The sequence below is a fragment of the Strix uralensis genome, chromosome 1 (assembly GCF_047716275.1).
Source record: "Strix uralensis isolate ZFMK-TIS-50842 chromosome 1, bStrUra1, whole genome shotgun sequence".
In the NCBI taxonomy this organism is placed as follows: Eukaryota; Metazoa; Chordata; class Aves; order Strigiformes; family Strigidae; genus Strix; species Strix uralensis.
In genome coordinates this window covers 36482654-36506680 of record NC_133972.1, presented here as the reverse complement: position 1 = coordinate 36506680, position 24027 = coordinate 36482654, and the positions used below count along the sequence as shown (strand labels likewise).

The 24027-nt window shown below is 39.5% G+C and overlaps 1 protein-coding gene across 3 annotated transcripts in view; it reads right to left on the bottom strand.

Moving 5' to 3' along the window:
* Positions 1–24027, bottom strand: part of RAPGEF5 (Rap guanine nucleotide exchange factor 5) — a 164736-nt gene that overhangs the window by 27344 nt on the left and 113365 nt on the right. For all 3 annotated transcript variants that reach the window (XM_074862961.1, XM_074862953.1, XM_074862946.1), the window contains exons 12-17: positions 10059–10137; positions 7840–7984; positions 5820–5917; positions 5017–5047; positions 4014–4092; positions 882–1031 (exon numbers count right to left, since the gene is read on the bottom strand). In XM_074862961.1, coding sequence (XP_074719062.1) covers positions 882–1031; positions 4014–4092; positions 5017–5047; positions 5820–5917; positions 7840–7984; positions 10059–10137 — 582 coding nt within the window. The remainder of the gene's footprint in view (positions 1–881; positions 1032–4013; positions 4093–5016; positions 5048–5819; positions 5918–7839; positions 7985–10058; positions 10138–24027) is intronic.

Below are 24027 nucleotides of genomic sequence, written 5' to 3'. Positions count from 1 at the left end.
TCATTTAACTAGACTGACAAAGAAGTAGCAATGAGTTCTATATCTCTAAAAGTGCATCCTTAAATGTATCAACCCCAGGGGATCAACACCAACTAATGTTATCTGAGAATATGGCCAAGATATTCTGCACTCTTAGCCCCTTTTTGTAGATCCAGCTTCGCATTTCTATGCACCTAGTTAAATTCCTTCCTTTGTATTACCTAAGAGTACATCATACACCACAATGAGCAAAACAATCTGAGCAAAGAGCTTGAGACCTGCCAGACACCAAAGAAAATCTTGAGGATCTGGCTGATCCCTAGTATCAGCCTATGATCAGTCTGGTCTTCCTTAAAAAAGACAATAAGCCTTTCTGTTCAATGAGAAACACTAAAATAATGGGCAAAAAATGTCAGTTGTAAGCAAGACTGCTTCCAAAATACTGCTTAGATTGCTCTCAGTATCTCAACTGTGCAAATATATGTCTCCCTCCTTTCTGCTGGAGAATATTCATTACCCATGCCATAAATGAGGAAACAGCCACACGTATATTTGTTATTCCCTTTTATATTTTTAAAGCAAACCACGCCTCATTGCCTTCCAAATTAATTAAATACAAAAGTAGGAGATTCATCTGTTGGGAAAAAATAAAATCTTGCAGTACTGCTGGAGACAGAGTCCTTTGCACTCCCTTCCCAGAGAGGAGATGCCATATCCGATGGTACCCAAAAATGAGCTGTTGCCATGGAAATGACTCTCTGGGAAGCAGCTCCTCATTGTTCCCGTGGTCATCCAGCTGTGGGCTTGCACAGGAACAGCTGTATCCTTGTAGCAGAAAATGTCAGCCCTCCCTTACATGATGCACTAAAAGGTAAGTAATCAAATGAAAGGAAGTTATTTACCACCAGAGAACGTGACTGTCACCAGTGCCAACTCCTCCTCCGGGTACTGGATCTTTTCTGCTACAATCTTCAGTATCTCCTGAGCTGAAGCGGATACTTGAGCTTTCACACTGACATAGGAGTGCTCTGTTATATACACACGGCAGAAAACTGCACAAAGGAAGACAGACACGCTCAGCAGTAGGCAGAGACACCTGAACAGCACAGGGGAGAATCTCACAGCCCCAGCCATGGCAGTGCCTCAGCTGTCTGGCTGCTGCACCTGCAGGAAGGGCGGCTGCTGCACCCTGACCCACAGGGACATGAAACTAAGCATAAACATCACCATTTTCCCCCCTCCCACCTCCTCTCCCTGGGAAATGAGAGTGGCAAGCAAATGGAAACAGAGATCCCCACAGCAATACCTATTTAAGGACAACCTCCTCTATTGCCTATCTTCTTTGCAAACTTAGCTGTTGCCATCTTTTCTCCCTTCCTTTTAGGTCCAGATAAATCATCGTGCTTTCAGTATATTCCATATCTGCTGCAGAAATTATTTCAGACCTCCACTTGCACCTGGAAGAAGCTTTGCAAGAACAGTGCTCTCCGTTCTTCACCCACTCCTGCTAGCTTATCTGTCTAGACATCTAAACTACTTGCATTGCCAGAGCATTTTAGCACTGTCAGAGGCTGCGCAAAGAGCAATGCAATTAGTTCTGACAACTCTTTCCCTGAATCACTTGCAGCTCACATAAAAAGGGACTGGTTTGGAGAAATTCCCTGCTCTCATCACTTCCACTAAAATCCATGAGTCAGTTTGGCTCTGGGAGGGAGATTCCCAGCAGTAATGCTGTGGTCAGCTCAGCTAGTACTTTGTTTCTGCTACAAAAAGGGATGTACTCTTGCTTGCCAGAATTTTAGGTTTACATCTTTTGTCGAGTTTGCTGTAGCCAGTTCTTTGAAATACAGCTGCCATACTTAAAAGGGAAGAAACAGAGATAGAGATTTGCATGAATATTTCAAAAATTACATCTGCTAATGACTGCCACAACTCTTGGGTTCATATTCACCTCAATGCTTAATTAAACTTTCCATTTCCTTCTACTCTAGCACTTCTTATTGCAGACAGGCTGCTACCATGTCAGCATAAGATAAAACTTTTCTTCTCCAGAAATGCTGTATTTTTTTTATTATTTTTATTGACAGATGTATGTAGCAATAGCTCTTTGCTTGTCCTACAAATCTTCATGGCTTCAGGGCGCTTTCATTAACAGAGACCATGCCAGAAGCGGTTAAGAACTCTATCCTCGAGAATATCTTTTTTTTTGTGTTGTAGAAAAGAAAACATGAAGTTGAGAAGGAAGGAGGAACTTAACATTTAGCCTTAGGGAAGAAAAGCAATTTGATTTTATAATTTTTTCTTAACCTGTCTCTGCTGACAGACAGTAAATCAGATGATCATCCTATGGCAGAATATCTCTTCAGAATAGGTATAACTCATGAAAAGATAGAGACATCAAATTGCACTCTAAATTACCAGGTAGAAAAATAAATTTTAAAAAATCTGACAGGAATATTTGGACTCCATATGCAGACTGCGACACAATTTGCTTACAGTGAATTTGTTTGAAATCTCCTCCTCTCTGTTATTTGGGAGGGCATGATGACAGCAATGTTAATTTATAACCAGGCTATTGTCATATCCTTTAACATTGAACTAAACCAACCCACAGGTCAGGTCCTCAAGCATAACCATCGTACTGACTCTCCCAAAGCCTGTTGCCACACACACCTTTCCAACATCCTATCTGTGGTATCTATTGGCATGGACCATGCCATCTCTTCCAGGAGCCTGTGCTGCTCCTCCGTGAGGTGCAGGAGGGAATGCCAGTGGGAGGAAGCAGTCATGGGCTGCAAGTCACCCTGGCAATGCCTACATTAGGGGATAAAATGCCTCTGGTCAAGTGGCACGGTGCAGCTTGGACAGACCCATCCTCCACAAACACCATCAGTCAGCAGACCTCCACCACACCAACTCAGATGTCCACCCTCAGCATCTGTCTCTCCTCTCTCCAACTCCACTTTTGGTATTTCATTCCTTCAATCCATCATCCCCTGTGGCTCATGCTCTCGGAAGAGTGAGAAAAAAAGCAATTTAACCCAGTTGCGGCTGACCTTGCTGGCTCCTGCCCTTCCTGTTCCCATGGCCACGCAGTCTGTCCCCTCTCTGGTGCCAGAACACTTCCCTCCCCACTCACCCATGAGCTGTGTCCAACTTTTTAAGAAGAATGAGTGTGAGGGTTCTCATCTGGAAATAACATTTTTAGATGCAGCCGTGATAACATAAACCTCAAATAAACCTACATTTGAAGAACGGAAAGAGGATATTTATCAGCAGCATGTATTGTGCGGAAAGACTTGGCATTGATGGAGCTCAGTTTTTATTCTGGCACAAATTAGCACTAAAAATATACTGACTCCCAGTGAACTTCCGGAGTTTTGTTCCCAGTGAGAAACAAAGGTATATCATCAAATGATGAGACCCAGGTAGGAGGTCCTTCTGCCTGTCCCCTGCACACAGTGTTACCCTTCCCTCTGCCTCCTTCCTCATACAGGCACTACAGGAGGGTGACAGCCTCACTGTGTTATTGCATTAGTAGCAAGGAAGGGAAATTGCATTTTGAAACGGTTGACATTAAAGTGAAGTGGCACCTTGCACTCCACACAGAGACATTTTCGAGGAGAGAAGGAACTAAGGCGGGTTCCCAGAGTTAGCAGATCCTGGCCCATTTCATGTGATACGCATATTCATTCACCTTTCGCAACCAAGATCCAGATCAAGAGACCAAGAGCATGAAATGGAGCAGGAGTAATGCCTGGTGGATGGGCTGCCAGCCATGCTGGGAGGCACACAGCTCTGCTATAGGGCTGCTGGAGGAACCAGACAGGACAAAACCCCCTTGAGATACCATGTCACTGTTGAACCCTGCAAAGTAGGAGGCAGGAAGGTAACCTTACAAAGTCAAATCTTTCTTTTTTTGTGTCCCTAAGGTCCTGTTCAGAAGCTGTATGTCAGTTTAAAAAATTCATATTATAGGCAACCCTTGAGAAACAGTTCTGCTGTTTTTCCTCCACTCTTTCAATCACACTTACTTTCTTCTGTTTCATTCATGGTTCCTCTGTGCTGCAGCCAGTTCTCCTTTAGACTGAATTGGTGGAAAAAGGTTTTATTCTGTGAGGGGTGGGGGTGGGGGGAAGAGAGAGACAACAGTGATTCTTTGCATCCCTGCCCTTTACAAAGCAGTAATTCACAAAACATAGCATTCAGCCCATACGTCTGGCCAAAAAGGTTTCTGTATAGGAAATCCACCCACCCTTTCTTGGATCAGTAAACTAAGAGTTGCCTTACTAAATAATGGCCAAGGTGGGGATTTTGGAGGAAACAGGACATGCCAAGGCTAAGCAGTCTACATGATTCAAGGTTCTCTGTAGTCATGTTTGGAGCCTATTTCTTATATATTTATACACGTTTCCTATGTACCAATCAGCCTATTTAGCAATTTCACTACAATCTCATGTTCTGCCTTCCACATTTCCACAGGAACATTTTAAGCTTATTTCACACTTCAGCTTCAGCCCAGTAAATTTGATGAGCACAGCAATTCACCTCTGTGCAGTTTGTACACCAACTTTCTCTGGCTGCATCTTCTCCCTCTGGTTAAATAGACAGATTCATGTTCTTCTCTTTCTTTCTCTGTCCCTGTCACAACAAATCCCCCCTTTGCTCTACCTACTTGACATCCATGTCAATGCCTGTGCTCAGCCTGGTTTGCCCAGGGTGCTACATCTCTCCAGCCTGGTGGGGACATGCTCCCAGGCCTCCCCTGAATTCTGACATCCCAGAGAACCTTGTTAAGATGCTAATACTGTCACAGACACTGCAGCTTAGTTCACAGAGCTGATATCCAGGCTGCACTGGCAGGAAAAAAAAAAAATCCATAAGCAATGTTGCAGATCTAACCTCACTGATGTATTCTGTCATGTTTTTGGCCACCGGTCACAATCAGTTGAGAAGCCAAGAAAAGAGAGGGAAGTGGGAAGGGGAAGAAAGTGAGATAAGTTGTCTAGCAACCAGCAGCAATCAAGTTTGCGTTACCTTTCGGTGAGGTGAATACTCATCTACAGTGCTGAAACAAAAAGGAAAATCCAAATTACTCTTTCCAGCCAAAGCTTAGGAAAAGCAAGTTCTAGCCATACAAAGTTTACAAGTTTTTAACATTAAATGGTCACCGCAGAATGGCTGTAGAACTCCTTCAAGGAAAGCTAAGGGCATCTGGCTCAGCCAGAATACTTTTCTGTGACTTGCACAATCAGTGTAGTGAAAAGCTATGCTGCCAGCCCCTAAACTGCCAGAGAACAGGGACACAGCTAGGGCCCCCTGGGTAAGCAGTCAGCGTCACCCTCAGGGACACAGCTCTTTCCACTTCCCCAACAGCCAAACCATGGAAACAAACTCCATTTGTTGGAAAAACATGCCAAGGAAGTATCTTTTACAAATACCATAATTATCACTAAAATTATAACACTGAGACAACTATTGCAAAAGATATTTACTTCTCAGTACTGCAGATTGCAGAGAGAGAATGAGAATGAAGGTACCATCTGAAGTCACAGACCACAACTTCTGAGGGAATTTTTGTCAGCTTTTCTACAAAGTATCGCTCTACTTGCAAGTCATCCCAACTAAAATTGATGGGAGTGACTGTTGAACCACACACACTACCCAACAAACATTAGAGAAGATTGAATAATCTAGCTTTAGTTTAAAGAAGAGATGATTTGCAAAAATGACTATATACTTGTATCACTCATCACTTTACTGAATTACAGCAGATGATGACAAAATAAATTACACTCTAAATAAAAGGAGACTTGATCACAAATATAATCAATACTTACTGACGACGATGCATCCCAAGTATCTTCTGAAATTCTTTCAGGTCCTTCTCAAGAATGGGATATTCATACACATCATCTAACACATTCCTGTATATCGTCTACAAAATAAAACAGTATCTGCAAACATCTGACAACTCAAACATAAATCTTAGGCATCACATCAGCTGTCTAAATCAATTCAGGCACTAGCCTACTAAAACAAATTTCATCATTACATTTATACAAGATCCATAAGGAGAGAATGTTCCTGTTTAAATTTCCAGACTGGTCAATATTCAGCTTGACTTTGGAGAAGCACTCTTTGCGTATCATCAGCAAGCAAGAGGGCAAAATATTGACTCTCTTTCGTCTACAAATGGGAAGATTTAAAACAACACTCATGGCTGTTACATGAAATCTAGGTTAGGTCAGAAGAACACATTCTGAAGCAGGAGGACACACCACACCATCATCACTTATACAGAATGATAACAAACAGGTTCATTTGATTAAGACTTTTAAAATAAAGAATGTTCTTCTCTTTTCCTCATGTTTCCACGCATTTTAAATTGAGTTTAAGTCTCTCACAAACAAGTAACAACATACTCCTAGTTGTAAACCAATAAATAAATAAATAAACCTTACTTTTTATTTTGGGGGCAGGAATTATATGAATATCATCAATCAGGAACCTCAGTTAAATGTAAAAGACACTACCTCAGATAAGAGGTAAACAAACTGAATCGGCTTTCATGATTGAAATTATGGGAAATATTTTCTGTATGCTTTTTCAGAATCTGCACACAGATCTTTCTCTTTCCCTTCCAAGAAAATGAGGATCACATGTATGAGCTGAGTCATCAGGTTTGCTTTAGCCCAATTAACACTCCTACATTCATAAATTTCAGCATGAATGATTCTGGCCTACAATCCTACATATTGTTTTTGCAAGTGTAACTTCAACCATCATTAATAACACTGCTATTTAATATTGCACAGAAGCCTTAAGCAGAGAAATTGTGTGACAATACACAGCCACACACCTCCATGGCCAGAAAGACAAGCCCTGCACCAAAATAGCTGCAAAACTAACTGATGACTGGAATGATGCCCCCTTTCCAGTACAGCACCACACATCTAGTACCAAACAAAAAAATTCTAAGGTCTCTGCTTCCATATGCAGTGTGTCCTACTCCAAAAACAAAACAAAACCAAAAAAAAAGGAAGCTCAAGACTTTCTCCAAACTTAGTTCAATGTTTCATCCCTTTGTCTTCAGTAAATGACTGAAGAGAACTAAAAGGGCCGTAGGAGTATCTCCAGTTGCAGACAAGTAGTCTCATCAGGAATGGTGGAAGATCCTGCTTCAAAGTCCCCTAAAATAATTTCATCTTTCAACCACCAGGGGAAAAAAAAAAAGTAAAATCAACAACCAGATGGATCTCGGGTCAGAGATGACGTGACTATTTGCAAATTTAGAAGAGAATTATAAAAGCTTTTTGAACTCATTCAGAAAGATCAGAAGATCGCTGCTAATAAGTAAGGACATAACTTTATTTATTAAAAATACATAAAGCTGTGCCACTCTCCATGTGCACCTGACAAACGCTGTGGAATAGCATTTCACTCCTCAGTCAAATTAGCATCTCTTACAAGGACCTCAAAACTCTCTATTTGTCTGTAATCTGCTGGATACTGACTGTAGACCCTGTTCTGGCAGACACAACCAGTGTGTCCAAGGAACCTCCACATCTTTGTAGTTTTATTTCTTCCTAACTTTTCCCATTTTCTAAAAAGCATGGAGTTCGATAAATTTCATATCTGAAAGTAATGTTTTTGACATTGAATGCATTGACATTAGATTTTCTGTCAAACAGACTATCTCTAAGGCATTCAAGGAAGACACATGTAAATAATTTGATATTATAGATTTCATGGAGAAAATTTAAGTATGAAAAGTTATGCTTTATAGATTTTGTTGTTGGGGCTTTTTAGGCACAGTGTGTTTATTATGCTGAAATGCATCAGAAAGTGTTTCAATACCTTTAAGAATTGTTTTAAATGCTCATCTTCATGTAACCAGTCTTTGTAGAGAGAAGTCCACTGAGACACCAAATGCAAGACTTTTCGTTTCCTACAGGATACATCAGTCTCATCTTCTTTCCCTTGGTGGTTCTTAGCACAATAGGTACGGCAGGTTAAGGAACAAATAATAAGGTCTCACTGAAACTTTTTTTACGTGATGGAAAAGACTTTGCAATCATCTCATTTGCTAATGAACGTTTTTTTCACTACATTCCTCGGTTTTAAATATTTTATCCCATCTGGAGCTTTAGGAGTTTCATCAACTTTTTGGAATGAAATTCTCAGTAATAGAAATGTCAGTTCATCCCCTGTGTCAACAGGATTTTTTTTCCTTTATTGATTTGAGAGGCAAGTCTATAAAAGTAAAATCAATTCAAAAGGAATTATACAATGTTGAGTCATATCTTTTCTGCAGAACTGGGAACAAACCTTTGTCCTGCACACAGATGCCAACATGAATGGAGGACAATGCATCATTAACAACAACAAAAAACCCAGGCAGAGGTAGTCAGTTTCTTTTTCCCTGCACAAATTACACTGTCTGCAGAAATAACACTATTAAAATAAAAAAAAGTAAAAGAATCTATTTCCACTATTGTTCTCTATTCACAAAGCAGAAACACCAAATGACAGAAGATACCCACTTTGTACATTGTTCCTGTCCCTTTGCTATTCTTTCTTTTAATAGGTAAAAAGATGATGTTTTCACCACAAAAGATAAAGAGGAAGAAAAAAAAAAAAGGCAAGTTCATTTTATAGCTACAAGTCCATTCAAACAATGCTTCATAGCTTATGGAAGTAATTGGAAATACAAGAAAAAAATTCCTTTATCTCAGAATGAGTTAGACTTATATACTGTATCACATGATAAAAGGAGCAGAGATTGTAAAATACTTATTCTTCATTTCTTCTCTTCACATATTCTGAAATGTATTACACAGATATAGGTATTCTAGGAATTAACATATAAGTCTGGATAGGTTTTAACCCCACTTTAAATGTTATTTTGTAACAATTATAAAGGTTTATTTATCTTTAAACAAAACCAACAGACATAAGATTGCATTGTTGCTATGAGTTAGGCATCTGTTTCAATGTATCTTTCAAGCATTCTTGTGAAGTATGCACATACACAAATGTGTATGTTTTGGATACAGTTTTATTCAGAGGCAGCTTTAGCTTTGTACATTCGACTTCAGAGCAGGAATTTTCTGTTTATTAATTCCTCAGCTACACAAATTCTAAATGTTTTAATAGGTGAATGTGTATATCTCTCTATTTTTACAGGCACATGCCAATTAGGGGAACTCATATCCAAATTTGGACTTTGTGTTTTCAGTTTGAATATTTTCCTCCATAACCCATTTGAGTCATGAAAATAATATAATCTGAACTTTGGGAAGCTACAGATGTGAACTGAATTCCAAGTATCATAAAGCCTTATGAAAATTGGACTGGAGAAGAAACCTTGAAAGATCACCTAAACTAGTCCGTCCAAGTCCACCCTAAATAGTCTCTAAAATAGGCTCAGGTATACCCTGTGTTATCTATCTCTGGAATATATTTTCTAGTTTCTTCTTCTTAATATTCTCCAATATCAAAGATTCTACTGTCTCACACATTTTCCACTCCAGTGGTTCTTTTCTTAATGTAAAAAAAAATTCCTAGCATCTAACACAAAACTGTCTTACAGCAATTTAATCTCACTGCCTCTCGTCCTGTCTGGCATTGAGATGGGAACAGATTCTTCCCTTCCTCTTTAGGAACATGAAAGATTCTCCCATTTATAGTTTCCCTTTTTTCAGCAAAACAATCCCAATTCTTTCAGTCCTTCTTTGTAGGTCTTTTTTTTTCTAGAATACTGGTAATTCCCATTGCTTTCTTCTGAAGTTTCTACTATTTGTTCATGCATTCCTTGGGGTGCCAAAATCTCAGTTGCTGCCCACCTTCTAAGCACACCATAGTAAACATTAGACAATTGTACTCTTTTCTCACCTTTTTTATATGCAACCTCAAAATAATCATGCAGGCTTGTATTTCAATAACACCAATATGCAAAGAGCAAAACTAATTATCCCAGGCATGCAATTTACTACGTTTGATATAAGACTTGACAATAGATAAACCTAGGTGTAAGCGTGTGACTCCTGTTAACATAACACTTAATAAAAGGATATTGCCTCAGAAGTGCCTGGCACAAGTCATCAGTCGTCATGAAGACTGTGTACGTGAGAAGGAAGTCATCCAGGAGAGTTTCTGCAGAGGAAGACAAAAAAAGCAATACATTAGTGAGAGGAAGAAGAGAGTATCTACTCCTGTTAGTGTGCATGGCAGGAATAGGACCTCCTCCCAGAAAAAAAAAAAAGGTCCAAAGTATACAGAATACATCAAACTAAGTGTCAAACAGTTAACAATATGTTGACACTGCAGAGATTAGATCCTTTATTTTAAAAGCACATCCTCAGCTCTCAAGGAACCAACAAACGCAAAATAAGCCACAGTTCAGGAATCAGTAAGGAAGAGTCCTTATCGCAAACACCACCATGCCAGTTGGCTCTGCTGCAAGCAAAGCAACCTTTCCACCAGCTAAACTGTTTTGAAAATTCAGAAGAAAAGCTTCTAGTAATAGGAAAGAGAAAACTGTGATTGCCATGTACTGTGATAACATCTATGCACAGTACTTGAGAACCATGAGATATATTCCAATCTTCAGCTGGTTAGTCTTGTGGACATCACTGTAATTGCTCAGAAGTTTTCTCTAAGGTTTATTTAATTACAATACAGAAGTTTTTTTTCTCCACCTGGTTTCTGTCAGTGTTACAAAACGGGCTGAAGGTACTTACTAACAGTAACTCTACCCACTGCAGTTGTAGCACCTCAGGCTGTCAAGATGAACGGCACTGCCAGTTTGGATCTCAGTGTCACTTTCTCATTCCTCTTTCCCATGCCTCACTAGTTCTAGGATTTTTCCAAATCTTTACCACACACAGCAGGTGGCCGAAAGGTCTGGGTTTGCTCTAGGATGAGAGGGCTCAAGGGTAATCTTATGGTGGTCTTCAACAACCCAGTGGCAGAGCAGGGATAAGACCAAGCCAGACTTTTCCTGGAGGCACTCAGCAAAATGATAAGGGGCAACCTTCAACAAAAAGATTGTAACAAAGGAAAATTTGTCTAGATACAAGGGATATTTTTTTTTTTTCCCTCCTGTAAGGAGGGTCAACCACTGGGACAGGTTGCCTAGACAAGACTGCAGAATCTTCACCATCAGGTGTGTTCAGGGCTTGCCTGGGCAAAGCTCTTGAGCATCCTGATCTTACTGGACCTGCTTCCAATTTTAGTAAGCTACTCATATATGATGTGTGATCTAGGAATGAATTTGTATTTGGTTCATAAAAACAAAATCTTCAGTTTTCTGCAAACAGACAAGAGAATTATATTGGTCTTTTTAACCTCAAAATAAAAATGTTTGTGCTTGTTTTTTGGGGTTTTTTTTCTTCCCAAAAGTGGTAAGATTTTCCTCAAGTTTTGAGGAATTCCTGTTCACTGTATTTCTTTGAATTCCAGCAGATATACTGTGTTCCCTTTAACAAGAAAACAGGTTTGCACCACCTGCTTTATCAGGTAAGAACAGGAACACGGACAGAGACTGAACAATAACAGAAGTAATTCTGGTTATACTGCAGAGCAAAAAATACTTTACCAGTACAACGAGTCGTTACTAGTTAGTACCAATTACACAGCTGTGATTTAAGTGGTGGATTTACAACTGCAAAGACTAAGGGCCAAACCATACCTCACATGAGAAAGATAAGGCTGAGCCTTGATTTCTATATCCTGATCTTCTCACTACTTGTCTGTGATCTGTCCCTGTCCAAGCTAGTGCTTATGTACGAGTGTGCAACTGAGAGCATACCGGCAGCTTTCCATGCCAAGGCTGCAATTTCACAGTAATTTAGACCAATTTCAGTTACAGCTGCCTTGGACCTCCTTGTCAGTAAATTATTGACCCATAGCTGCAGTGCAGGATGGCAGTAAGAATTCATCCATATATCATTCAAATCCAGGTATCATGTGGATATCACATGGATGGATAGCTAACCTGAGCTGTGAGCATGGGATTCAAATACCTCCATTGTCTTTAAAAAAAAATAAAATCTAGCTAGATCAATCCATTTAACACAGCTGGTCTAGAAAGAGTCCTGATCTAAAGATGCATTGCTAAAACCCCTTGCATTCAGAAATGAAACAATTAAATTCTTTATATTTCATCAACATTGTTAAAAACGGTGGAAAGTATTATCTCTGCACAGAAAGAGTATTTTGTCTCAGTAAATGAAAAGACATTGTAAACATTGTAAACAGCTTGTTCTCTATCTGAAAGGTCATCTATTCATTCTGTGCACATCTTTTGGATGATACAATGCAGCTATTAAAGTTGGAGGTTTCACAAACATTTATTTGGAAACAGCTGATCTTGGAATCAACAACCACATTTTAGTTCTTCACTAAACTATGTGACTGTGCAGTGATACTCATGGAGTCACAGAGACATTCACAACAGATTATTTCCCCAACTTTCTACTCTGTATAGGTAATATCTGAGTTTCAGCAATACATAGCCATGTGTTCAGAAATTAAGTACTAGCTGAAGCAAAACTGCAATGCTTATCAATGAACTTCTGAAATTGTTCAGAATAGAGTGACTTTATCATACTAACTGGTGTTAAAATACCACCTTAAAAAGTTTATTTTCATTACCTGAACATCTGCTTTCCAGATGCCTATCTTCAATTATTTGAGCATCCCAAAGTGTTGGGGTGGGAAAAAAGGCTGGTTTTGCTATGATTTAGTGTTTGCCATTTTGCTTAAATTTTTTGTTAAGAACTATGCTACAGATACTGCTAATGCTCTTCACTATATTTTTTTGCTATCAGATTAAAACTGTATGTTTGTTCAGATAACTTACAATTGGTTTTAAGCCCTCTATTCATCTCCCTCTGCATGCTCAATCATACATCCATTCAGTCTCTGGCTTCTAACAACCTCATCAAAACAAGGTATATCACTCAGCCAAATTAAAGTTGCACAGATGTATACATAGTGATTCCTCTTTTCTTCTCAATGCAGATGAAATGCTAAGAAGAAGAAAAGTTCACAAATGACAATTCCTGTAACTTGTATATAGGCTGGATCTCTTCAAATTGCCTCTGAACTTGTTTAGAAATTTAAAAGCTAAAGAAATGTTTTGAACAAAAGAAGTCCAGATTCTACATGTGGTTCATTAATAGCCTCACTCATCTGTTAAACTACTTTAACAAGTAAGCAATGAAAGTGCTTTTCCTAGATTAAATATCTATTACCAGGCACCACTTAAAGATTTTAAAATGCCTGCACTAGCTTGTAGGTATTTCCTTGATGTCTACTGTTCACTGTAACTATTTTCTGTATTTTCTTCCTAAATGTACTGTAATTTAAAATCATTCCAGAATGTTTTTTCATGCCATAGCAAGGACACAAAACCTGAGGGTGTACTGATTCCTCAAAAATAATTTGTTCAAAACAAATAATTGCATACTGCTCAGATACTTTTGGACATTAACACATGCCCACAAATAATAATTTGCTGGTCTTAACCTGCATCAGAGAGAAAAGCTAACCATGAGAGAATTTATTCACAGCAAATTATTCATTCTGTTACTAATGGCTACTAAGAGCAGTAAATTTGAATGAGGAAGGGCTCTAAGTGTACAATCTGGGCTGATAATTATGAACAGAAGTCTTTCTGGGGTTTTTCTGTTTAGTCACAGTTGATTTAAGAGTTAAAAAAAAAGGTAATTCCAGTCAAATCATGAATTATTTACAGTGCACCAAACCCCACTCAGAATGGCAGTGAAATGCATACCTCTGTTTTAAAATTTTACTCTGTGTCCCAGTTTCTGCATAAATTTGTGACCATTATTCCCATAGAAAAAGTTTTTCTAGTATTTGTAGCAAACAGGGAGAATAAAATGCACAGTAATAGTTGGAAAAGAAAAGCTCCCATTGGAAGGTAAGTCTTTGTGCAAAAGCCTGTGATGCTATGCTATTTTTTTAAATTTCTCTTCTTCATGAATTTTTTATTTAATCATTTTCTTCTAGCCATCAATCTAATTTTTCTTTGTTCCTCCTTTATTTGGCTAAGCAATTATTACAAAGTATGCAGTTAGCTTGCAGCTATGGAGTATTTCATTTCAAAGACAATTTCAAGCATTTTAAAGCTTCATTAAGACATGCAACAGAACCAGCATGACTTCAGTGGGCTCCTGTTCTTGCAGCTCTTTGGGGGCAGCCTTAGGCAGTAATCTCACCGAATGTGCACGAGTACCATAGGCATAAAAATAATAAAAAAGCAGGCACTGTGCTTGTTCGCTATTAAATAATCAATTCACACCAGCTTCTGCTGAGACAGTTTCTCACAGGTTGTGTGCGTCCCCTCCTTTCCCCAGGTGAAATAAGGCAGCACGGATACCAGTTGGGAGCAGCTAGTACCACTCTTCCCATCTTTCTGCGATGTACAAGTCCTTCTGCAAGACACATTCAGGGTGGCCGGGGGGTGGAAAGAGCAGTAGACACGGGATGTGACATGGGACGTGAATTACCCAAGGAACTTTTGCTTTCAGTTGGTAACTAAAGGATTCAGCAATACATGAGAAGTTGCAACTGTATTGCATGTATGTGGTGATAACAGCCAACAGCAATGACGGTGTATTTGGTGGAGAAGGGGGATTTAGAGTCCCAGAGACAATAAATGGTCCTATATTTGGATAAATGACACATCATATATTCCCATGTACTAAAAAAAATACAGAGGATTCCCTGCTGCTTTTCATGTGCCTGCTTACCTCTTAACCAGATCATACCCTTTCTCTCCGAGAGGGCAACTCTACAAATATTAACTCAATATGATGGCACAATTATAAATGCCAGAAGGGTAGAACGGGGTTCTCTCACAGGGCTTTACACATCAAAGTTGATTTTTCAGCAATTTCTTTTCTTCCTTCTCCACCCTCTTCTCTAGGCAGGGTATCAATTACTAAGCCTTAGGACAGAAAAGAATACAGATCTGCAGCAAGAAGTCATCCATGATGCACATTTAACAAATCTGGACAGGGAGTACACTGCACAGTGTTGCCATGTCTAACACCTGTAAGCTCTTCTCAAACTTGAGCAATTTTTTAAACTATCACAGTGGTACAAGGCATCAGGAGCATCAGGCATCACACTAATAATTTGTTATATAAACATGGAAAGAGACTTAATCTAAAGGAAATGCCTTTGTCAAGTGGAGTAGAAGTTAAATTCTTTTTATTAAATTAAATACATTTGAGGACAGTTTTTAAAAAGCAAATATTTCAGTTTAGCTATCACACAGAATGAGTAAAGAAGGAAAAGTAGGGAAATATTCCAGTGTTACAGATAGATAGACCTCTCTAACTACCCACCTAGCAATTTGTATGTCCACATATTATTTACTAGTATGCATGTGCACCAACCAGTGTCTTTAGACCATCACAGCTAAAACAACACTGTATACACATTTACATTACAAACATGTTCAATAGCTCAAACTGTATTAAGTATTGCTCTATTGCTAATATTAGACATCCTGTCCACCTAAGCCAAATATAATTATTCCTAATGCCAGCCCCGAGTCATTAATCCCTTTACACCCACAGAAGAGGTAACTTGAAGACAAATTCGAGTTTGCCCTGATTTTCTGATCACCCTGTTACATCCTGAACAGTTTTAGTTTTGCTGTTTCTCAGTAGCTACCAACAACAACAACAAAAAAAAAAAAGGTGAAAAATAAGCCAAACAAGTCCTCCCACTTTCAGTGACAAACTGTGATTGCTGAGGTGACAAGAACCATTCTCTTTTTCATATTGGACTATAAACAGCAACTTTTCAAACCCTATTCTTCCTACTCTATAACATTTCTGTTTCCATGTTCTTTCCATTACATGCTTATATTAAGAAAAATTAAAGCTATGCAAAACAAGGCAACCAACAGGATTTTAAATATGTTACGCATTAATCTTTTTTCTTCTAACTGCATGGTTTACAAAAGATAACTTCCTCTGTACAGAAGAGCATAAACATAGAGACTGTGCATATAGACTCTCCATTCCTTTATCTGCAGATCTGCTATGTCACATACTGTTAGTTGGGGACAGGGTACTGATACTGACATCTGTTAAACTGCAAAGAAAAACAAGTAATCTGTTTGGGTTTCTTTAAATTTATCACAATTCTGAACCCAAATCTCTTCCACTTTGCACTGTACAAATCCACTGTGAATGGTTGTGCAAGAATTACAGAAAGATTTAAGGGTTTTTCAGGCTTGTATTCCCCACTAAATCGGATTATAAGAAAATATAGATAAAGTACTGGAATGCAAGTCTTTTTCCACTTTATGCAAAGTAGCTATTCAGCTTTCTCCAAGGATTTGCTGGAGGAGGCCAAACCTGTGTGGAGACTGGGGGTAAAAAAAAAAAAAAAAAAAGGAAAAAAAAAGAAAGATTGCCTGAATGAAAAAGCCACTGGAATTCACAGTTAACTCACAGGTTAAAACTACTCTTACAGCAATTTTCTAGTGTCAGTTTAGCAATACTTATGGTACACAGCAGTTGTGGTTTTTACTATGAGAGAATTAAACTACCCACTAAAGTCTCTGCTTTCCAAGCAGAGGCAACCTCTAAATGCCCTTACTGCTCAATTTATCTTTCAGACACATACCAAACAGAAGGAGATCATAAGATCATCTTCATCCTGAAGCACATTAGAACTTGAGTATAATGTATTGGTGAGCAGCACGCAGGATCTCCAGCAGCATGAAACATGAATGGGAGCTACATATTGATTTTTCAAACATCAATGCAAACTCTGAATTTTGTGCTGTAATGAGACCTCTTTGGTATTTGGGTGGGGGAGTGGGAGGCTTTTTTGAGAAAGATAGGGAGAGAAATGTATTTTAGACAACATACAACAAATTCTAAAACTCTTCAGCGATGCCATTTCCCATTTGCGATTATGGCAAAGACAATGGGATGACCATATGGTCAGCTCCTGACATCACCTTATATTAATACGCTTATCAGCATTAGCCAGAATTCTGAATTTAAAAAACACCAACAACTTCAAAGTTTGCTCTCCTTTACATTCACTGCATCATCCCTACCTTGCAGGACCAGTCACTTCTCTCTAACTTTTAGTGAGGCTCATCCTCCAGAGTATATTTGGGGAAAGAAACAAACCAAATCAACTGAATGCTTTGGGGTTTTTATCTTCCTGTGTATGACTGAAAAGCTGGGCTCAATAACGCTAATGCACCTTGTGACTTCAAAGCACGTTCCGGAAATAATTTTTTTCAAATAAAATATTCACTGAGGGGGTTAGCAACACCACATCTGCTCAGAAATAGTTAAAACTTGCATTTCTCACAATCATCAAGAAAAGCAGCCCTATGAGATGGGGTTACAGCTGGTCAAACAGACAGATGAGCTCCCTGTGTCTGAGTAGAACACATGCTGATTACTTACTATTCTATGGGGAGTAGACATTTTTTGCCATTTTAAATAGTCACTCACTGAGTTCAAATTAAACTAAATGAGGGCTACAACATAGCATTTTCAGTTCTTCAGCCTCTCTGTGCTGAAAGCTCTTAAGCTTAACAAATTCTTGTCACCCCTCTTACTCCTTTCCATAAAATGAGAAAAATTATAATCACACCTCAAGGCAGACACTGCTACATTTAGATTTTTTGCATGTTTTGGTTCACATAATACTATGCAATGCTCTGAAACCTTTCAGCAATACAAACGCATGTCCAGAGAGTTGTAGTTGTAATCAGAAAATTGCTTTTTCTGCAGAAACGGAAAAACGATTTGAGGGCAACTCTTTTCAAAGATAGGAGTTTCTCAATCTGTAATTCCACAGCAGTTTACTAAAACTGTCACGACATCTCAGAGTACAAACACTAAATGCAAACAGCTATCATTACTATCTGCTCTAGCAAGATATTGGCTCACGTCTGAGTGGTCCCAGCTCTCCCTTGCATTCAGCAGATGGCAATGGCACTCAGGACCTTGCAGGATTAGCCCTTAATTCAAAATCAAATCCTCTAATAATGCTATGCCACCATGGACACAGCATGAAGCAAAAAATGAAAATTATGTTGAGAAAGAAAGGTCAATGGAAAAAAGAACATCGATATATAATTTGCTGCTAATGTATTAAAACAATTATAGTAGTTATGTCATCTAACCACTGAAGCACCAAGAAATCAATGCACAAAGGAATAAAGAGAAAGCCATTTATTTCTGGCACTAGGTTAGGAAAAGAAAATACATAAGGGCAAGATATTTAACCTGTACAACCAGATTTATTAGAGCACAAAAGTCAGAACTAGGAATAATTTCTAAGGTCATCTCCTAGAAATTTCTGGCAGTATTTTAACATCTGCAGAATGAATCAAACACATTCTGGCTGGTAAGGTCAAAGATCCTCCTAAAGTTGCATTCCAGTTGCTGCTATCACATGTATTGGAGCAGTTTCGTATTTTGCTTGAAGGACAAAAAGCCCTGAAACCACAGGCAGAGAGCAAATGTCAAACTTGTCTAGCTTTAATGAGGCACTAATTTTTCCACATAGAAATCTGAAGCCCTTCCCCCCCCTCCACCCCCCCAGGTGGGAGGGAGCCCTGGTGATTAATGTGCAGCTATAATGGTCGGGGTTATTCGAAATTATTGGGCAAATCCACTATGCCTTATTCATTTTGAAGTATTTATTAGAAATATTGCCTATAGCAGTCACCCTAAGACATTGCTACTTTTTGTTAAAAGAAGCCCTTGACTATAGCAACTAAAACACTCAAGCCTTCCATGCAGTGAAACTTCACTTGACCGTAAACTGAGGTATTCTAACACACGTGAAGTGTTCACACAAGCCTCACTGCAGAAGGCAGCCACTCCTTGTTCACATCAGGCATCTCCCAAAGTACTTTAGGAGAAAAACCCATCCTACCCATCCTCTCTTTCCATCAATTTTTTAAAATAAGCCAGCCAGGCCAGGATTGCCTGGAGCAGCAGGCAGAAAGATAAAAGATTTAATGGTTCCCTTTCACCCTTCTGCCCGGGGTCCAGATGCCTTATGGGGCAGAATTGATAGGCACAGTAACAAGCAGTAACAGCACAGCATGCTGCTGGGCTTTCACCTCCAGCACGCACGCTGCCTGGCACCCCTGTCACTAGCGTGTCTCTGTGAAAGTCGTATGAGCAAGTGCAAGGCAAGTTGCTACTTTTCTGCTTCTGTCTTCCACCTAGACTTCTTCGCATCCCTGACATCGCCCTCTTCTCCAGACACCCAGAGAGATGCAATGCTCCCTAGACCCCACAATGACACAATTTCAGGTGCCACAGAGAGCTGTCAGTGCTTCAGTGGGGCCAGCAGGACCTCTAGTTGCCTGGTGGCAGCACAAATGTCACACAGAGCCATCCTTCAGCAACAGACAGCACACAAAAAGGGTCTGCATCACCTGCTCCCTCTGCCACTGCAAGCCTGATCCTACCAAGTGGGTGCTCCAAGGTGCACCCCTCCGAGGCTGCTCAAGCCTTTTCCCGGGTCCACCAGCTCAGCTCACATTTGAGTCTAAAGGGAACTTTAAAATTAGACTAGACATTTGACTTTCAGAGAGTTAATATAACGGAAGATGTACTTACTTTTCATCTTTGCTGTCCAACACTAGTATGGCATTAAAGAAGAACAAAGTTTCAAGTTCAGCATGTCTTTCTCATCACCGAATTGGGAAATCTACTGCTAAGAAACAGTACTCTTCAAATCTAATATTATATGTAAAAATATCATCACATCTTCAAAAAAAGATTGTCAGTTCTTCATTTCTGGGTTTTCAACCAGACATTTCTGAGAACATGAAATCAAATTTTCTGTTTACAACCCCAAAATAAAATATATATATATATTTTAAAAAAATCTTAATTAGCATTATTTTCAGATAAGTTAAGACTATTAGCCCAAAAGGTTTTAACTTCAGTACCTTATGACAGGCTCCAAAATACAGCAGATTACAATGACTACAGTATAGTGACCAGAATACAGTCCATACTGTACATAATATGGATATAAAGGACAGGTCAAACCACACGTGGCAATACCACATCTAAAGCTCTGCAGGTCAGGTGCAATGCCTACACTTCAGTGTGCAGTGTTATCCCCATCACCTGCTGCTAACTGCTTTCCATACCAACCAGAGGAATAGGTCCCCTGAGGGAATAGAAACGTATGGATCCGCACTGTGTATTTTTAAAAGTGTTTAGTGAGAAGCTTTGATCTATTATTTTCCCCCTACAAAGCAGCAAGGGGAAATTTCTTTGTGCTTCGGCCTGGGGAAGGAGATATAAGAAGAATCTTGTTTGCCCCTGGGAGCCAAATTATCATAAATATGCTAAGCAGTGCAAGCTCCCCAACATGTGGCACTGGAGCATGTGCAATACACATCACAGCATCTCTTCAGGGAAGCCTAGCACAAAAAAGCCTCCACTGGCAAAACACTCCTAGCTTCTGTAGATTTGGCAGAACTGCTTACAAAGGGAATGATGGCATTTTCATCTGAGCAAGAACTGTTGGATTTGGTCCAAATCTCTGCATAACATGGCAATAACATGCACTAGACTAATGTACAGACCATGCACTTCTTCCAGCATGTGAAAGAGCAATGCATTGAGTCAAGTGGTGGGACATTTTTGGTGTACTGGGTCACACACAGTAGGTTAGGGTCTTGCACATGCAGCTGCTGCCCACTGTCATGAAACCTCAAAAGCAGCAACTCACTTGTGGACATCTTCTGACATATGGAGGCAAAAGGCCCAGCAAAGGTGCTGCATGGCTGCGATGTGTTACAGGCTCTGGCTGGGCAGGGGGCAAGGAGGAGGAGAGAATATATCTTGCAAACCCCATAGGAGACCCAGACAGGCATTAGCACACTACAGTGTCACTGCATCGCTGAAGGATGACACTTCCAGCATTTCACCCCAAGGTGTACAACACTTCAGGCTGATGGGCGCACACTTCTCAGATACCTCTGAAATAACTTATGCAGTATCTAAACACCTACAATGCACAGCAGAGACCTTCTTGTCCTGGGAGGAGGATGGCAACAGGGACACAACACCCAAAAGAATCCAAAAACCGAAAACAGGGCCGTACTTGCATCTTACATTTCCACACCTGCCTTCCTCCCCACTCTCTGAGGCAGTGAAGCATGGCTTCACAGCACAAAAACAGAACAAGTGTCAGAGCACTCATAAGGAACCTGCATTTTGCTTCCCCGTGTGGTGAATGGGTTCCAAAAAAACCTGATGAATTTCATGACAGTGGAGTTAAAACAAATGTTACATTAACTGTAGACTTATTTACATGATATAGGTCCTTAAATTATGAACCTGAAATTGTACTTGCTATACTGAGACACGCAAATCATTCCAGTGACAAGTTAACATGTAATTTAAGACAGTTTTTCTCATTATTACAACTTAATGGAAGACAGCAATAAAAAAAATGCCTTGTACACAGTCTGTGTATGTATTAAGAACATCTAACAACTTCAAACTATCGGGTTTGTCAGTACAACCCTATTCTGACAGGAGAATGAAAGAAATAACATAGGTTCTTGCTTGCATGGTTAAAGATCATACAGGGGTAAGACACAAGGAACAGACATTATCCAGAGTTCAGCTGCTTGTGAGTATTAAAATACCTGTGTATTTCCCTATGGCAGCAGAACTGTGCTCTTGTGCAAGGATCTTTGGCTGCTTGCAATACACAGTAGTTCAATGTTACACTTTTGAGAAAGAACACCTTTATTCTGATAATTTTCAAACTATTTACATTCATTGGGGAGCTCACCATTAGACCCTTGGTTCAGCTGTACTGTAATTACTCAGGGATTTTATTTGACAGCCTTGCTTATCTCAGTTAAATAAAGCAGGGATATTAAGCAATTACTGGATGAAAACCCCAGTGGGGTAATTTTCTAAAGGTAAAAAAATTCACGTTTGCCATTATTTTGATTTTTAGTGCTATTTATTGATTTAGTCACAAAAAACACATGCAGAATACAACTCTCAGGCATAACTTTGGAGTGGTATAGTCTAGCTTTCTTCTTTTGCATCTTTCTTTTCCAAGTCTTATGAGACACTATATCTTTCATGCACACACTGGAAAACATCTAATGCAAGAGGTACATTCTGTATCTTGTAAAAATTGTTTGTTCAGTTTTTACCCCTTCATCAACACTGCCAGCTGCTCCTTGGACTTCCAAAGGGCACAGAGAAATCTCCTTGGCCAAGATGTACACCCTACCTTTCTGCACAAGCATACGTGAATCCAATGCAGTGTTTAGGATAAAGGTAAAAAACACAAACTGCAGTAACAGATAGGATACTGTATTAAACTGGGCCTCTTGGCTTATCTGCTCCATGACCATGTTTCACCACTACACATAACAACATCTGGCTGTGACTAGCACTTGCTGCCACGTTTCACCTCTATAGCTCTTTTTGGCCATAAGTGCCAGCAGTTTTTATAAAATGTGCTTTATTTTTCCCGTGTACAGAGAAAGGGAGGCAGACACGAGCTCAGCAGAGGCAGGAGGTACCTGTAAAGGCTGAGAGTACAAACCCAGTGGCCTCACTCTCATTCTGCTCATCTCTCCATAGTCCCATGCAGACAATACCAGTGCATTTGGCTTACTGCCAGTGAGGCCAACACTACCAACTGTGAGATTCAGATGGTGATCCCACTGCAAATCACCCACCCCTATTAAATTTCCAAACCCTTTTCAAATTAAATAGGCTAACAACAGCATACTTTCTACTTTCCTTCAGCATTTCTTCTTCTTTCTTGTTCTCCGCAGAAAAACAGCTTTTGCAACTGAACTGTCTGTCCAACTGTCCGTCAGTCTTGCTCTCCCTTACCTTGTGACCTTTGAACCTGTTGACAAATTTCAATCAAATTTGAGACAGAGCAACAAATTCTCAAAGACACTGTGTTTCTATAAGTAATGGGAATAAGCGCATCTGTGGAAGAAAGAGAGAGACAACTTATTGTCTCACTGAAGTAAAGGCCGCCATTAAGCACAGCTATGTTTGTAGACATAAAGTAACTCAGCCAAAGGAGATACAGCGATAGCACCTCAAGATGCGTCGGGAGGACTCGGGTTTTTTTGATTAAAAGATACAATCTCTAACACTGGGACTACTAGCATCACTGAGATATCCTCCTTATTTAAAATTCTGCAAACTGTGTCCGCACCCAGTTTCTCTAGCAAGACTTCCCATCTCTCTGCTGCACCAGGCTATTGGGTCTTCTTAGCTGACCCTATAAATTCCCAGGGCAGAGCACTGTCTCTTACTTTGTGTTTGTATAGCACCAGTCACAGACACTGTGGCTTCTGAATGCCTGTATATATGTAAAATGATAAGTCATTATCTTTCTGCATTTGTTTCTGCAAATAAGGGGGTTTTTAATTAAACTGCTTTGTTTATTCAGTTAGTTATTAAGGCCAATTATAAAAACCCATTTAATTTTTTTTCTTACTAAGAAGCAGCATCCTTTTTACATCATCCCTGGCTAGTCTGAAAAATCATCAATTACATGATGGCAGGCTCAGACTACAATCACTTGTCCACGGCTGCAGCCCAGTAGACACTTCTGCTAGGTGTAACACTACCTATAGCTTCTCTGAGGTTATAAAATAGCGAGTGTGTATTTATTTTTACTAAAGTGTAAAAATACAGTAATGCTACTGTCAGAGAAGGTAGCAAAGCATCTTAAAGGAAGACTTTAGATTACGTACCACTCTTCAACTAGCTAAATACTTCCTATATAAGAACATATATTTAAAAGCAATTTTCCAAATAAGTTTTTAGAAACACATCGCCGATTACAGTAAATATATAGGAGCTGGAATCAATTCCATTAGGAGCTGCTGTTTTAAAGACACAGCAGCCCACATCCCAGAAGGACAATGAAGTACATTATGCAAGCTCATTTAATCACTGTATTCAATTACAAGGAGGAATAAATCATCAC